The 17,557-nt window shown below is 35.2% G+C and overlaps 1 protein-coding gene and 1 long non-coding RNA gene across 8 annotated transcripts in view; one reads left to right on the forward strand and one right to left on the reverse strand.

Moving 5' to 3' along the window:
• LOC128548495 (uncharacterized) overlaps positions 1–17,557 on the forward strand; it is a 235,397-nt gene that overhangs the window by 113,368 nt on the left and 104,472 nt on the right. The gene's annotated exons all lie outside the window — the stretch shown is intronic.
• LOC123527505 (restin homolog) overlaps positions 1–17,557 on the reverse strand; it is an 81,270-nt gene that overhangs the window by 54,072 nt on the left and 9,641 nt on the right. For 5 of the 6 annotated variants that reach the window (XM_053523468.1, XM_053523467.1, XM_045306993.2 and 2 more), the window contains exons 1-5: positions 5,963–6,118; positions 3,567–3,702; positions 2,521–2,709; positions 1,189–1,308; positions 394–569 (exon numbers count right to left, since the gene is read on the reverse strand). In XM_053523468.1, the coding sequence (XP_053379443.1) occupies positions 394–569; positions 1,189–1,308; positions 2,521–2,709; positions 3,567–3,667 (586 nt within the window). In that variant the 5' untranslated portion in view covers positions 3,668–3,702; positions 5,963–6,118. Of the gene's footprint in view, positions 1–393; positions 570–1,188; positions 1,309–2,520; positions 2,710–3,566; positions 3,703–5,962; positions 6,119–17,557 lie in introns of those variants that run through there. The other variant, XM_053523465.1, reaches the window with a different exon arrangement.

Consider the following 17,557-nt stretch of genomic DNA (forward strand, 5'->3'; position numbering starts at 1 on the left):
CTGTGCAGTCTGATCATGATCTGCACTGTTTGCTATTCCGTCAGTATCTTTTTGGTTTGCACCCCTTTTAACAGTTAATGGTATTATCCAAATTGAAAGATGGACAAGTTTATTATAGAAATTTAGCAGGGTAAGGAAGTTTCAGTTATGGTTACAATACATTACTTGATGGTGTTTAGATTTTACCAAGGCCTTGTTTTATTACGTATGCAAAAAATAGAAAAAATTTAAGTAGCTTCCGCATTGCACTTATTCTGCAACTGAAATAAAATTGCATACAAAGTAAAGATATACAGTAGTTTCAAAAAGTACCAAGTTTAATCACTGGGCAAACTGACTGTTCTCTTTAACAAGTTGACAGGAAATTAATTTATTTTCACAGTTTATACTCACCTTTAATTTCATTCTCACACGTAGACCTAACATGTGACAACAGTATACTTAATTCCTCTTTCATCTGGGCATCTCGTTGCTCCATAAATAAGTGAATTTCATTGAGAGACATCTTTTGTGCATGTAGAGCAGACTTCAAGTTGGGTAACGTTCTTTCAAGGTGATTGTTTCTTTCTCTGAAATGTGATTTAATCTCTACTGTACATCCTACCCTATATTACTGCAGAATCAAAGAAGTTCCTTTCCACATTTTTTTTTCAACAAATTGACACTATAAACTCTCATAACTTAGCAAATATGTCAGCTCTTCATCCTTCTTACTTTCTTTAGAGATAAAGACTGTTAAAATGTTTGACATGACACTTACAGACTGTATGGTTGAAAGTATTCACTAAATTTTAGATACCGGCATAAACATCACAGAACTGTATCTTCACTACAAAGTGATTCACTCTTAACAAATTAACACTTGTGAATCAGATCCCTAATTTTTTCTCTTTTTTTTTTTTTTTTTTTTTTGGGGGGGGGGGGGGGGGGGGTCCCATGCACAGTTTCATAACCATAGAATCTCAATATATTATTTTGCACAATTCTGAATGCATTTAAGACTGTGGAGTATTTCTGGTTACCACTCTTAGACAATTTCAAATTGAAAGTAATTAAAAATTTCAAAACAACTGCTTATCTCAGCATCTCATTACAAAAAAATCTGTAATTTGAAATATTGTTCTAATTTTATGTAATAGAGAGTTAAAAGCAGATGTTTACATGAAAAGTTTGAGTAATCTTACTTACTTGAGTGTTTTGTTTGTGTTCTCTACTTTATGTAATCTCTCTACAACATCGTCTTTCTCGTTGCGTAGTCGTTCACAGGTGGCTTCAGAGTTCTTGAGGTTGTTTGTAAGTGTAGAAATACTGAAAATTCAGGAAAAAAACTATTTGATTTATTTATATATTCATATAACAGAACAATGTTACACTTATTCACGTACTCTGAATTGATTACTACTACAGCATGCAAAATAATTCACTGACATGTACACACTCTTAGATTATTCTACATCTAGGACAGTCATGAAACTTCTCCACCATGATTTAGTGTTATTTAAACATGGTCATAATGTTATCACAAGGCTGACTTATTTCGTGCCAAACATGCACAAAGAAATAGTGCTTCCCTACCTCATCCGCTTGTTTTATAAATAAGACATATGATATTTGAATGAAAAGAAAATGTATCACAACATCAAGACCATGCTTTGATATATTTAAACATTTCAGGTAATATTTTGCCACATCTGAAACAATTCACTTGGTCCAAATAAATACAAAATTGTTCTGCAGGCATATATCCCCATAGTCATGTTTTAATAATGGTATAGTATGATTCTACTATATATGAGCCGCACCATGAGAAAACCAACATAGTGCATTTGCTACCAGCTTTTATCCAGACCAGCCTGCACATTCACGCAGTCTGGTCAGGATCCATGCTGTTCACTAATGGTTTCTCTAATAATTGTAAAAGGCTCTGAAAGTGAACAGCATGGATCCTGACCACACTGCACAGGCTGGTCTGGATCCATGCCGGTCGCAAATGCACTATGCTGGTTTTCTCATGGTGTGGCTCATAAAATTTCTTAACGGCACTGGCCTCCAGATTAAGCAACGAAAAAAAGAAAAGTTAATGCTACATTTCATAAGAAAGCTTTGAAACTTTATTACTGACAGACAATATGTTATGAAGTCACATAAAAATTAGTTGTTTTTATTGATTTTTACACCGCAAATAGAAATGTGTTTGTTATGCTTTAGTTGAGGTAAACTGCCATTAAGTTAATTATGAATATCTATATTCAATTAACAATCATTGAATACATATTTCCCTGTGATGTACTGGTATTTTTAGACAGCGGGAAGGAAAGTTTTTATTGCCAAGGCTCTGGGTTTGATTCCCAAATCAGGCATTTTTTCTTGATGTAGCATTTTAATAAACATGATAAAGATAGTTAGAAAACAAAGACATATTTTAATGTTCATTGAATGACCTAACTTCAATTCAAGAAGAACCAATTTTCAGCCAAAATCTGGAGATCACTGCCTTTAAGCAAAACCAAGTATACATACGCAGCATCTTTAACAGTTAAATTCATCTCAAACTCTCCCCGCTGATCTTGTAAAACTTGCAACTCTTCTTTCAGTTTATTTTCCCTCTCCTCACAGCCACCATGATGCTCTAGTTCCTTCTCCAATGCCTTTAATTTCTTTTCTAAAGCTTTTATCTCACTGTGTATTAAGTAACTCACACCACAGTATCTGTTAAAATAAAAATCATTTCTTGCAAAATAACAGATGCTTGATTGTTCAGAAGTCATACAGAGTCTGAAGCAGCAACATCAGATGACAGAACTGTAAACTACTCTGAACTGAGTTCACCCAAAAGTGCCATTATTATAGTTTTCTTACCTGGTGAATGTGATCGTTCTGATTTCTGATTTAAATAGTGCTGAAGCTGTCTTCCTTGCCTCTGCATTAAGATCAACACCAGTCCTTATATCGATCTGGGGTTGTGGGTCTTTGAATGTATATTTTCCATTTGTCAATTTCAAATTTGTGCTTGAAAACAACCAATGAGAAACTTGAGCCTATAAACAGGTCTCTAATTAAAGTTTAGTTTAATAACTGAGGCCAAGTTTGGTTTGTTCAAAGTTAGCAGACATATGGACTGCCATATTGGCATAATAGAACATTTAAGAAAGAAAATACTTATAAATTCATAAAATGTGTTTAATGAAATGGAAACAAGAATACAAAATACTTCAAAACCAAGTACCAGGAAGTATCTTTACTACAACTTATTTTTTGTGACTCATCCGGACTGGCAGATAAATGTTTGGGTTGCACAATGAAACCCACCAAGTCCGATATTTATGTATTTTTCAGCCGTATTGTTATGTTTTCATAACAATTTTTTTCAGCCGTGGAATTAAATCCAAGTCCGATATTTATGTATTTTTCAGCCGTACTGTTATGTTTTCATATTAACAACTTTTTTCAGCCGTTGAACTAAATCCACAATGAAGTCATGACAGCCGCTGCAGCTATCGCTAAACTAGCAACAGTCTTTATCGAAATAATAACTTTGCACAAAATGTAGCGGATGAAAGCTTTACCTGCATACGGTTTCATCTCGATCCATTTTCTGTATTGCTTCAGGGAGCGGGTGTTGAGGTGTAAACCTATCTTTCACTTCCTCAGACTCAACTTCAGACATGATGGTATTCCTTTATTCAGTCAATAGAAAAAAGTCTGAAAATATAACAAGGCTACACATTTTAGTATTTAAGTACTTTATCCTAGCTTTTTCAAAAAGCTGAGCTAAAAAAATGCATTTTTTAAACACAACAAGACAAAACACCTGATATTTTCATATCGGAAACGGGAATATATATCTTTGATATGCTTTATGCTGTACAGTCAAACAGTGTTAACTCAAACTCAAAGAGACAGTCCTGTTGAGTTTGAGTTAACGACATATGACTGTATAGTATACTAGAGTGGAAATTTTTTTTAAGTTATAGGTGGACGGACAGCTCAGTGATTTGCACACTGGCCTTCCAATCCTGAGGTCGGGGGTTCGACCCCTGGCAGCTACTCGGGAATTTTCAGAAACACTTTTCAGTGTTTCCCACCCAACTAGAGGTGAATTCAGGTCAGGAACCCAGGCAATCCTCGCATGTATCAGTGCTATACACTTAGCACATTAAAGAATCAGTCCATCTATTCGCAACGTGCTAGGCGAAGTTAGCCGGACAAGCCTCACATGTACCTGATTTCTGATTTCTCTTTCATGGGGGCTTTATCTCACTCTGTCCCTCTGGTCAGATCGCTCAGTGTCTGTACTAGTAGAGGATGTATTATGCACCCTGTGTGGCTGCATTTGAACTATGTAAAGCGCCTCTGAACGTGAAATTGATCATGAAAAGGGCGCTATATATATATAAATCTGGTATAATAATAATAAGTAGTCCAACCCATCAAGGTTTCGGGTCATTTCATTAAAATACGTACTTGGTTACTAAACTAAACACATTGTGTATACAATATGTATGAAAAAGCCGCCCAGTGATAGTAGGAAATCAACGGTTGGGTGAAAGATGTAGATGTAGATATACAATACATAATCTGTTTTTAGCACATAAAAAATTAGAAACTGACGTTGACATCTTGTACTCCCTAAAGTTATACAGGTAATAATCAACATCATAAAATTTGATTTATGAAATTTTTTAAAGTGCTGGAAACTACAATTATCATTCATGATTAATTACAAAGCTGTGAATGAAGATCATATTCATGTAAACATAAGATTAAATGATTTAACAATTAATTTATTTTTAAAATCCCAGACAATGATTTCTTAACTATCAGATTCATTCATCACATTCACTATAAATGGATGAAGGATCTTACTGTAAAAATGAAACTTAGGCTACAGTCTTACTGTCTCTATGACATATCGGCAACAGAAACTTGGCGATTCATAACTTTATCATGACATCACAGTATATTAGGGGTTCTAATTGACCAATCAGAGAGCAGCATTTTCGAGTACCTGCCAGTTTCCACTTGGGTATAACGAAGTATATTTACAATGAACATATAGTGACTTTAGAAATAAATATCACACTACTTTAGAAATCAAATTAAGATTTTTCACTGCACATGTCCCAGATGATGCTACAGACAACAAAACTTTGAAGTTTCATTGAAATATTGTTTCAATGTAATACCTTTATTTTAGTTAAAAGTTTGAGATTTTACACAGGGAGTCTATGATAAAGTCCGAGTAAAATATAATTAATACCCTAGTGAAGTAAGTATCATTCCACAATGTTTTGGACATGTTAAAATTATGAATGGCCGCCGGTTTGGAAAGCCATGATTAAAATACATCAAGCAGACACTTATAATTATTCAGTATTATATCTTGAGTGAATACAGAACTTCGTTCAATTCCTAAAAAATATTCATCACTCAACAATAATGAAAGAATGCTTTCCAGTTGTTTGAAATAAATATTATTTTCATTTAAAAGGTCGGCCAGAAATTGGAAAAAATGTCATTAATAAGCAGAAAGAAATTGGAATGCGGTAATGACGTCACTATGACACCGGCTTCTCATAATTTTTGCAATGTATGATACTCACTGTTACAGGTATGGTGCCACTAAATGTAGACTGTAGACTTTTCAAGTGAATGGGTTCTCATGAATTCTTGTGAGTAGGGAATAGTTTCTTTGTGACAAATAAAATGATGCATAATATTTTTAGCTAGATCGAAATCCGATTTCCGACTGCCTTATTTCATATTATTTGTTTGCATTTCTTTTCACATTTGAAATTCCCCCTAAAAAGAATTTTTTTAAGTCATGCGAAATTGCCCCCTTGCATGGACCCTGGCCCCAGTCCCAAAAAGCAAATGAGAGCTCTGACTCTTCAAATTGAAAATCGACTTTCTGCAGGAAATCATATTTCAAAATGAATACAGGTATATAATCCGCATTTACCTGGTTTATAATTGTTACTGGGAATTTTGTGAATATCTTGCCAAGATGATATGCAAGCATTACGCTAATATTTTCCAAAAGTCAATACATGACATTTTGTCAGCCATATTGAAACCAATGACAACATCCGGGTTTTTTCTCACATTCCAAACAAATTACTCTACCATACCTTATTCGACAGGTGCCCGTCCTACAAGCAAGTACGGACCCCAAAAAGTTGGTACGATTAGGCATGCACTTTGGTATGCGTCAAGTCATAAATATTGTTAAAGAAATGAAAAATGAATTCGACAAAATGAAATATTAAATGTTAAAAAAAACTAGCATAAGATTAAATAAGGAAAAAAAGTAAGATCACAGGCGCTTTTAAAAAGCTCTATTGATCAATAAATTTAGAATATGAATTATTATCGCTTGAATAATTATTAAATATGAAATTATAAAGTATCAAGTTTTTAAAACTTAAATGGTTCGAACCTTACTAAAATTGTCAATATTCTGTATTAAATGGGTGAGTTAAAAAATCAGTCTATATATGTAAGAAGCAAGACATGTCAGTAAAATTCTTTCAAATTGACCAAAATTAAATCATATGTGAAAGATGAAGTTAAACTTTTATGGAATAATCATGATTATCTCTTAAATTTTGTCAGCCAGGTTATTAATATATGTCAGAAGGCAGCGAAACAACTAAATGTCATGCAAAGTTTTAATTAACTTTGTCGCCCTAAATATGTAAACCACCTTCAAAACTTGGGTGTTCAAGAATTACGGCATAGCTTTAAAGACACTGATTCTGGTATGCCTGGTATGTGGCCTATGGGAATGATAAGGTCTGCGTATTGGTGGTAATGGCCAATACACAAGCCTGGACCATTGATAGACTTGCTTCTGTTTATCATAATAAGCTACTGTATAGCTACCGTGCAGTAAATAAATTGCAGGTGATATTTCTCACCTTTATAGCAAATCAGTTCTCACTTTTATAACGAGTTTAGAAAGCTTGATTGAAATAGGGCTAAATAAACAATGTGATAAGATACAGCAGTGTTTTTATCATATTTTAAATCAATCAAGTTTTCTAACAATTACATCTCATCATTGCTGTTTTTTATCAAAAATATAAAAAATGCATTCAGGCACATAGCTTTTAGAAATAATAAATTATGTGTATTTTGAACAATGATATATCTTTATTGCTGGAATTATTATACATGAAAAAAAAACATTATTTAGACAACACAAGGGGAATTATGCATTTTAATATATAAAATCCTGTCCATATTCCTTTTTTATCTATTAAAAATGCAACTGAACGCTTCTTTAAGTAATTTCTAATAAAATCCAGCAATTATCTTTTTCTGGTTTTATTTTGTTACTTTTGATAAAAAGATCATAATTATTGAATAAACAAACTTGTAATTTCTCTTTAAATAAATATTAAGTTTTAAATAATTCCTTTATTGTTGAGGTCAGTGAGAATTGCTTTGCTATAAGAGTTATAATTTAATTGGTCGGGAAATTATTCAACATGACTGAGCAATCAAAATTATATTATCAATTAAAATGATTTTGTGTACATTCTGAAAAAAAAAACAATAAAAAAAAACAAAAAACAGCACTCCAATCAATAAAATGCACAGGAAATAACCAATTTATCTGTAGGCAATAAAATTTATGATTCTCTGACAATAATTAGGCTACATGTCAAGTCTACCGGTGTTTTATGGACCCTTATCAGAGTGGACCAGACAGGATCTTGTATATTGGGGATTAAAAAGTCTGGTATTTGGGGGGGGGGGGGGGGGGGGGGGGGGTCACTTATATAGGAGATTTTCTTTGCCTTTAAACAGAAAATAGATGAGCTAGTATCAAGTCATGTAACGAGCAAAGTAGGTAGAGAACATCTTCCATGGTTGGACTCTGAAATTTAAAAAAAAATAATAAAACGTGGTAGACTTAAAATAAAGTAAAACAAGGCAGTCTGAAAGACAGCTAAATCCCCCGCCACTAGTATGGATAGTGAAAGGGTAAACCTAAGACCTTGAGCTGTGACACTGACCTTGAACTGACATGGCTGACCCTTGAATTCTGCACATCGTCTAGATGAGGTGATCATTTGACCCAATTTTCATGAAAATCCTAAAAGGGGTTTAGGAGATACAGAGCTAAATCCTTTGACCTTGAGTTGTGACCTTGACCTTGATTTGACATGGCTGACTCATGAGTTCTTGACGAGGTGATAATTTGACCCAAGTTTAATGTAAATCCTTGAAGGGGTTTATGAGATACAGAATGGGCACAAAATGGAAGGCTCAAACTTTTGACTCTAAGCTGTGACCTTGACCTTGAGCCAATATGACTGACTCATCAATTCTGCACATCATCTTGATGGGATGATCATTTGTCCCAAGTTTGATGAAAATCCTTCAAGGTGTTTAGGCGATACAAAGCGGACACAAAATGGAAGGCTCAAACCTTTGACCTTGAGTTGTAAGTCATGAGTTCTGCAAATTATCTTGGTGAGGTGATCGTTTTATTCCAAGTTTCATAATTATCCTTCAAGAGGTTTAAGAGATACAGAGCGGACACAAAATGGTAGGCTCAAACCTTTGACCACGAGTTGTGACCTTGACCTTGAGCTGACATGGCTGACTCATGGGTTCTGCACATTTTCTTGATGAGGTGATAATTTGATTCAAGTTTCATGATTATCCTTCAAGGAGTTTAAGAGATACAGAGCGAACACGAAATGGTAAGCTCAAACCTCTGACCTTGAGTTGTGACCTTTACCTTGAACCGATATGGCTGTCTCATGGGTTCTGCACATTGTCTTGATGAGTTGATCATTTGATCTAAGTTTCATGATTATCCTTTAAGGGGTTTAGGAGATATGGAGCGGACACAAAATGGAAGGCTAAAACATTTGACATTGAGTTGTGACCTTGACCTTGAACCGACATGGCTAACTCATAGGGTCTGCACATTGTCTTGATGAGGTGATCATTTGACCCAAGTTTCATGAAAATCCTTTATGGGGTTTAGGAGATATGGAGCGGACACGAAAGTGTGACGGAAGGACGGACGGAGGCCATTCCTATAACCCCCACCACCTGTGGCGGGGGATTAATAAAGAAAAAAATGTCTCGTTGTTTTCTAAACTTAAAAAGATTAAAACTCTTATCCAGAAGAAAACACGTAACTCATTCTGGGACTACATGAATAATATTGTTTGTAGTTCAGAAGAACATAAACAGGGCACAAACAAACGTTTCTGGCTTGTTCTATTAAAAGTTTGAAAAATGACTCATGTGGTGTTGCTCCTCTGAGAGAAATTGGTGTCTTGAAATCTAGTGCCAAGAAAAAGTCAGAAATTTTAAATAAACAGTTCTCTTCAGTATTTACAAATAACCCGAGTCCTATCTTACCAAAGTCTTCGTCCTAGCCCATTTGCTAGCCAGCCAGATTGTGGTACTGATCCCTCAGAATGGCCTGAGGCTTACGTAACATTAATCTTTTTTTTAAAAAAAAGGTAAAAAATTTCAAGCGTCTAAGTATAGACCAGTCTCATTGACAAGTAAAGCTTGCAAACTATTATGATACGTTGTGGTCAGTAATATCTTGGATCACCTAGACAAATTTAACATCCTGGTGGACAACCAGTATGGATTTCGTGCCCGGCCGTCTTGCGGGACCCAACTTGTGGGTTTTATTCATGACTTACCTAAATCAGTACAGTGAAGTAAAGTTTATGTTGTCTTCATGGACTTTAGTAAAGCGTTAGATGTAGTTCCCCATGGCCGGCTCTTATCAAAATTAGATCATTATGACATCAGAGGTTCTGCACATTCCTCGATCAAAGCTTTCTTAGGACGTAGAACACAAAGGGTGGTACTATTCCTGCTCTATATCAATGGCCTACCGGGTTCTGTATCTTCCAATGTGCGTCTTTTTACAAACGACTGTGTTATCTACAGAACAATTAAGTCACAGGCAGACCCAGCTAAGCTGCAATAGGACATTCACAGTCTGTTATTATGGGAGCAGAAATGGAAGATTCTTTGGCATATCATGCATGTTTCTAGATCCAGAAAGCTAGTATATACATGTACTGTCTATACCTTACACGATCAGCCTCTGTCTGTTGTCTGTCAAGCTACTTACCTAGTCGTAGAAGTAACATCTAACTTATCTATGTCCCTTCACATAAACAAAATATCTAGTAAAGCGTGTCAAAGTCTTGGTTTCTTAAAACGTAGTACGTGTATACATTCTGCTAAGTGTATTATCAAAAAAGCTGTCTTTAACACCATTGTTAGACCAAGTTTAGAGTATTGTTCCAGTGTTTGGGACCCACACCACCAGAAGGATATAAATAAATTAGAAAACATTCAGAGGCAAACTGCGAGATTTGTAATAAATAATAACAGCAAGACCCCGGGCACAGTCACAAATATCCTTATAAATTTAAGTTGGAATTCCCTCAAATCCACAAGGAAATATAGTAGATTGGTTTTAATTTATAAAATGGTTCATAATCATGTTGATGTCGATCTTAAACAATATCTCGCTCTAAACACTAGAAATCTCTTAGGACTATAAGGTGTTGTGTTTTTGCACTTTTTATTACAAACTGTCAGGATATAGGTGACTGATACTTCGGAGACCTGTGTCTTCACTTTACACCCCCCCCCCAACCCCACCCGGCACCCCACACACACGCATGGCCAAAATGTACTAAATTCAACTTTAATTACTGTAAGTTAATTTGGCACTTTTGAAGCAAATGTAATACAGAAAAAATGGAAAATAAATCAATATAGAGCACTTAGGATTGTTTTTAACGATTTTTTTTCTCATACAACACATAACTAAACAAAGTTCTATGACATCACTTCTTTTAGATAGGCTCAGAACTATTGCCACTAAAACATTTAAATTAATTCATAATAAGTCACCAGAAAATTTAAGATCTCTTATAAATGTTTAAGATTCTTCTTATAATTTCAGGTGTGTAAATATATTTAATTAGAAGTTCCCAGGGTGAAGACTGTCATGTATGGCAAATATACATTTAGGTTTGAGGCTGAAATCAGGGCCATTGATAACTATAAGGACTTTTTCAGACTGGTCCGCACCTGGACTGACCCCAAATGCAAATGTGTCACGTATTTACAGTTCCGCTTTAGTTGCTTCCCCTGTGTGTCTCCGTTTTTTCCATAGCTTTTGTTTTAGTTCCCTTTTGATGCTTTGCTTGCTTTGTCATCTGTAATGCATAATTGTTTAATAACAGTGGCTTTAAATCTACTTTGTATTTCTGTGTGTGTGTGTGTATTCCTCGTTTTCTATTTTAGCTTCAGATACAGTATGCTGCATGCTGTTGATGTCTTCGTCAGCTGTTTTGAGTTATTTTTATGTTGCTTTAACATGTATGTGATTTTTTGTGCCCCCATCACCCCGCATGAGTGGTGGTGGTATATAGATTTGCTTTTGTCCGTGCTTGCATTCCTGCGTCTGTCCGAAGTTCGTGACGCGCCTAGCTCAAAAAGTATTTGATGTAAATTAAGGAAATCTTGCATGAGTCTTTATCATGATATGAACTTGCGCACCCCCTATTTTTCGTTTGGCTCCGCCCCTATTTTTAGAGTTATTGTCCCTGAAATAGTAAAAAATGCACATTTTCACCTCGTGGCATGCTTAGATCAAGAAGTATTTGATGTAGATTCATGAAACCTTGCATGAGTCTTAATCATGATATGAACTTGCACACCTCCTATTTTTATCTGGGCAAGCCCCCTATTTAAAGAGTTATTGCCACTGAAATAGTCAAAAATGCACATTTTCACCTTGTGACGCACCTAGCTCAAAAAGTATATGATATAAATGGATGAAAACACATGAGTTTTTACCATGATATTAATTTGCATACCTCATATTTATTTGCTGGCTCCTCCCCTATATTTAAAGTTATGGCCCCTGAAATAGTCAAAAATGCACATTTTCACCTAATTATGTGCCTAACTAAAAAAGTATTTAATGTAAATTCATGAAACTTTGCTTGAGTCTTTATGGTAATGTGACCTTGCACACTTAGCATTCTTCTTGAGAATCTTAGCATTAATTTTATTACAGAGTTATGGCCTTTGAAATAAACCCCAAAATAGGTCATTGATAGTCTTTCCATGAACGAACATTTCCTGTTTTCTTGTACATCTTAGTAGTATTAGAATAATATATCAATTTACTTAACCGGAGCGAACTTTCTTTACACCCTTTAAATCGAAAGGAAGTATATTACAGTAATATTTGACTTTTTTCACTAACTTCTACACTATCATGGTTCAAGATAAATGTGCTTTTGCAACATGTGATTGTTTTATGATAATCAGTTATTTTTAAACTACGTTTCAGCGTGACTGGAGTACACTCCAAAGAAACGTTTAAGTAAAACTACATGTATGTATCAGCTTAGAAAAGATTTAATGTGTCGCATATGAGTAATGTCTACGGAGATACTTCCAACAATCAATTTCTGATCATAACTGGGAGGTTGGGCAGTTGTTAAAAGCATGTTGCTATGTCACATGATACATGATATTCATGTTGTTAAGACAGTAAGAGCTTGTTAAAAATAAAAACAGGATAATGACATTAGTACATATACGAGTCTAGGTCAGATGTGAAGCACTGAAGGTTCACAGTGTCCTTGATGTTATAAGGTAGGGCATTCCAGTATCTGATTATGCGGGGAAATAAGGAGTTGATATGATATTGTGTTCTAGAAGATGGAATGATAAAGTATAAATTTCTAGAGGTTGTTAGGTGGTTATGATCTACAGAGACGAGGTTGTATGATATTTTATACAACAGTATCAAAGATGCATGTATTCTTCTTTGTTCTAATGTCTGCCATTTAAAAGTTTTAAGCATTGATGTTACGCTGCTTTGATATGAGTAGTCATTCATAGAATATCTCATATGTCGGTGTAAATATGATATGCTTTCAACACAATACTGAAAAAAATGAAACATTTTCAGTAAATTCAGTCTGTTTGTTCGCTAAACTCATGAACAGAACGACAAACTAAATTGCAATTCCAGCCAATTACTTACAAGTACAGCGTTACGTACACCAATTAAAAACGTAGTCTTAAATTTCATCAGGTAATACATGACAAACATACATATACACTGATAAAAGCAGCGACTCAATCGCCTAAAATTGATCTACGAATGCATATGGAGTTCAACCCCTCTAAGCAAGTGTCAAGTGATCCACGCTACTAGAAGGAAACATACTATCCCTACCCAGTATTACCTACATGGAGTCCAACTTGAATCGATCAGCTCAGCTAAATATCTAGGCTTGGATATCTCAAATGACCTATCATGGGACAATCACATAAATAGGTCAATCAAACAAGAGAACCATGATGGTCCTGAATCGCTCACCTGCCCCCACATGAACTGAGTATGGCGTCGTTTTTTTTCTATTATTTGACATAGTGACCTAGTTTTTGAGCTCATGTGACCTACTTCTGAACTTGACCTAGATATCATCAAGATAAAAATTCTGACCAATTTTCATGAAGATTCATTGAAAAATATGGCCTCTAGAGAGGTCAAAATGTCTTTCAATGTTGAGACCTAGCAGTTGACCCGGTTTCAAACTTGACTTAGATATCATCAAGATGAACATTCAGACCAACTTCCATACAGATCACATGAAAACTATGGCCTCTAGAGTGGCACAATGTTTTCTATTATTTGACCTACTGACCTAGTTTTGACGCATTACCCTTTCAAACTACTAGATATTTCAATGAACATTCTGACCAATTTTCATGCAGATCCCTTGAAAATATGCCTCTACAGAGGTCACAAGGTTTTTCTATCATTGACTACACTTGACCTATATTTGAACGCACTGGACCCAGTTTAGAACTTGACCACATAATCATCAAGATGAACATCTGACCAATGTTCATGCACATCCCATGAAAATATGCCTCTAAGAGGTCACAGTGTTTTTTCTATTATTTGACCTACTGACCTAGTTTTTGACCGCAGTTGATCCGGTTTCAAATCTGACCTAGATATCATCAAGATGAACAATTCTGATTAATTTTCATGCAGATTCCATGAAAAATACGGCCTCTACAGAGGTCACAAGTTTTCTATTATTTGAACCTACTGACCTAGTTTTAGACCGGACGTGACCATTTTCAATTTGACCTAGATATCATCAAGATGAACATTCTGACAATTTTCCATGCAGATCCCATGAAAAATATGACCTCCAGAGAGGTCACAAGATTTTCTATTATTTGACCTACTGACCTGTTTTTGACCGCATGTGACCCAGTTTCAAACTTAACCTAGATATTATCAAGATGAACATTCTGACCAATTTTCATGCAGATCCCTTGAAAATATGGCCTCTACAGAGGTCACAATGTTTTTCTATCATTTGACTAACTGACCTAGTTTTTGAACGCACGTGACCCAGTTTAGAACTTGACCTACATATCATCAAGATGAACATTCTGACCAATTTGCATGCACATCCCATGAAAAATATGACCTCTAGAGAGGTCACAAGGGTATTCTATTATTTGACCTACTGACCTAGTTTTTGACCGCAGTTGATCCGGTTTCAAATCTGACCTAGATATCATCAAGATGAACATTCTGATTAATTTTCATGCAGATCCAATGAAAAATACGGCCTCTACAGAGGTCACAAGGTTTTCCTATTATTTGACCTACTGACCTAGTTTTAGACCGGACGTGATCCATTTTCGAATTTGACCTAGATATCATCAAGATGAACATTCTGACTAATTTTCATGCAGATCCCATGAAAAATATGACCTCCAGAGAGGTCACAAGGATTTTCTATTATTTGACCTACTGACCTAGTTTTTGACCGCATGTGACCCAGTTTCAAACTTAACCTAGATATCATCAAGATGAACATTCTGACCAATTTTCATGCAGATCCCATGAAAAATATGGCCTCTACAGAGGTCACAATGTTTTTCTATCATTTGACTAACTGACCTAGTTTTTGAACGCACGTGACCCAGTTTAGAACTTGACCTACATATCATCAAGATGAACATTCTGACCAATTTTCATGCACATCCCATGAAAAATATGACCTCTAGAGAGGTCACAAGGATTTTCTATTATTTGACCTACTGACCTAGTTTTTGACCGCAGTTAATCCGGTTTCAAATCTGACCTGGATATCATCAAGATAAACATTCTGATTAATATTCATGCAGTTCCAATGAAAAATACGGCCTCTAGAGAGGTCACAAGTTTTTCCTATTATTTGACTTACTGACCTAGTTTTGGACCAGACGTAATCCATTTTCGAATTTAACCTAGATATCATCAAGATGAACATTCTGACTAATTTTCATGCAGATCCTATGAAAAATATGACCTCCAGATAGAAAATCCTTGTGACCTCACAAGGATTTTCTATTATTTGACCTACTGACCTAGTTTTTGACCGCATGTGACCCAGTTTCGAACTTGATCTAAATATCATCAAGGTGAACATTCAGACCAATTTCATGAAGTTCTTGTGAAAAATATGGCCTCTAGAGAGGTCACAAGGTTTTTCTATTTTTAGACCTATACTGACCTAGTTTTTGATGGCACGTGACCCAGTTTCGAACTTGACCTAGATATCATCAATGTGAACATTCTGACCAACTTTCATAAACATCCCATTAAAAATGTGACCTCTAGAGTGGTCACAAGCAAAAGTTTACGGACGCATGCACGCACGGACGGACGGACGACGGACGCAGCGCGATCATAAAAGCTCACCTTGTCACTTTGTGACAGGTGAGCTAAAAAGCTAACCAAACCCTAGGGTTCTTGCGAAGAAACATTGAGGTCAATTCCCAACCCATTAAGACCATTGCTTACCAGACTCTAGTCTGACCCCAGCTTGAATGTGCCTCCGAGGTATGGTCGCCCCACACCCAAACCCATATAGACCAAATTGAAAGCGTCCAAAGGAGAGCCGCCCGTTGGATCAAGTCTGACTACGGCCGTACTTCCAGTGTAACAAATATACTACACTCCATAAACCTTTGTCGACTGGAGTTAAGGCGTATAGATTCTAGGTTATCACTCTTCTGTAAGATTCGTCATGATCTGGTTGCTATCACAATCGTAGCCGGATTACCTTATCCCAATGATCCGATGTGTCCGCTATGGCCATTTCCTAAGTTATAGGTTAATTACTGCAGCCGCTGACTATTACAAGTTCTCTTCGAGAAATGTGTACCATTGGAACCAACTTCCCCCGTTGTCGCCCCGTTGTCGCCCACCTCCCTACCCTAGAGCAGTGCAGTGGGTTGTCAGACTATTCCCCCCCAAGATGATTCCCCCTCAAAACAATTCCCCCACGAGACAATTCACTCCCGGACAATGCCCCCCACAATGTTATGTAAGGGTGACAGTTCCCCCTCTCCATATTATAATATGTTTAAAGGGTTGTAAAGTATATTTAATATGGAAAAATTCTATACTCCAATACCATGAATACTGTATATTTAAAAATAAATAGAAAAACTTATATTTGATGCATTAATTTGGTACCCAAAATAAGGAATTTTTTTATGTGAAGTAGTAGCATTTTGGATAAGTAGCCATGGCTGAGAACTTAATTATTTTTAAAGCAATTTATTTATTTGTTAACGGTATCTATAATGGAACCTCTACGCAAAGATGTATGTAAAAAAATAGAAAATATTTACATTTAATAAGGTAATCTGATCGTCAAAATAGCATATTTTTCTATGTGAAAATGTGGCATTTTCGGGAACGTGGAAATCATAAAAGTGCTTAGAACTGAAATACACTTAAAGCAATTAAGTTAATTTTTGTATTTATCTATAGAGAATTAACCTTTATGCTACCACATATATAAAAAGAAGTAAGAATATTTACATTTGATAAGGTTATCTGATCGTCAAAATAATGCTTATTTCTATTTGAAGTTGTACTACTTCGGATAATAGCTAGCTAGTGCTATAAAGCATTAAAGTATCATTTTTAGCATTTTCATTAGTGTTTTATATAAATAATTATTTTACATTCTTTCTATTTTTATGTAAGTAGTTTATATATTATTATACTAGAATAAAAATCGAATCAAATATCTAATTACATGAGAGACAATCTAACCATAATGTTCTTTCAGGTTTTCCGAGTTTCCCGATGTTGGACAATAAAACTTTCTTAATCATATTAATTGGGGAAAACTAAAAAGATCACAGTTATGTTAATAAAAGCCAATAATACCACTTTAAACATTAATATGAAAAACTTGATAAAAAACGATGCTGCAAACATGAATTAAAAAAACGATGAAATATCAATACAATTTTACAAGTTGAAACGTCCTTGGAATTCACCATGAAATTTATTAAGGATGTTACATGTGTTGGTTTGCTTTCATTCCAGAAAGCATGGAGTAATAGTATTTTCTCTGGATAAAAAGTACTATATCCGTACAATATAGGTTTTGATAAATTTCTTACAAGAAGAAGTTGATTGGCATTATCT

Source organism: Mercenaria mercenaria, chromosome 14 (assembly GCF_021730395.1).
Source record: "Mercenaria mercenaria strain notata chromosome 14, MADL_Memer_1, whole genome shotgun sequence".
NCBI lineage: Eukaryota > Metazoa > Mollusca > Bivalvia > Venerida > Veneridae > Mercenaria > Mercenaria mercenaria.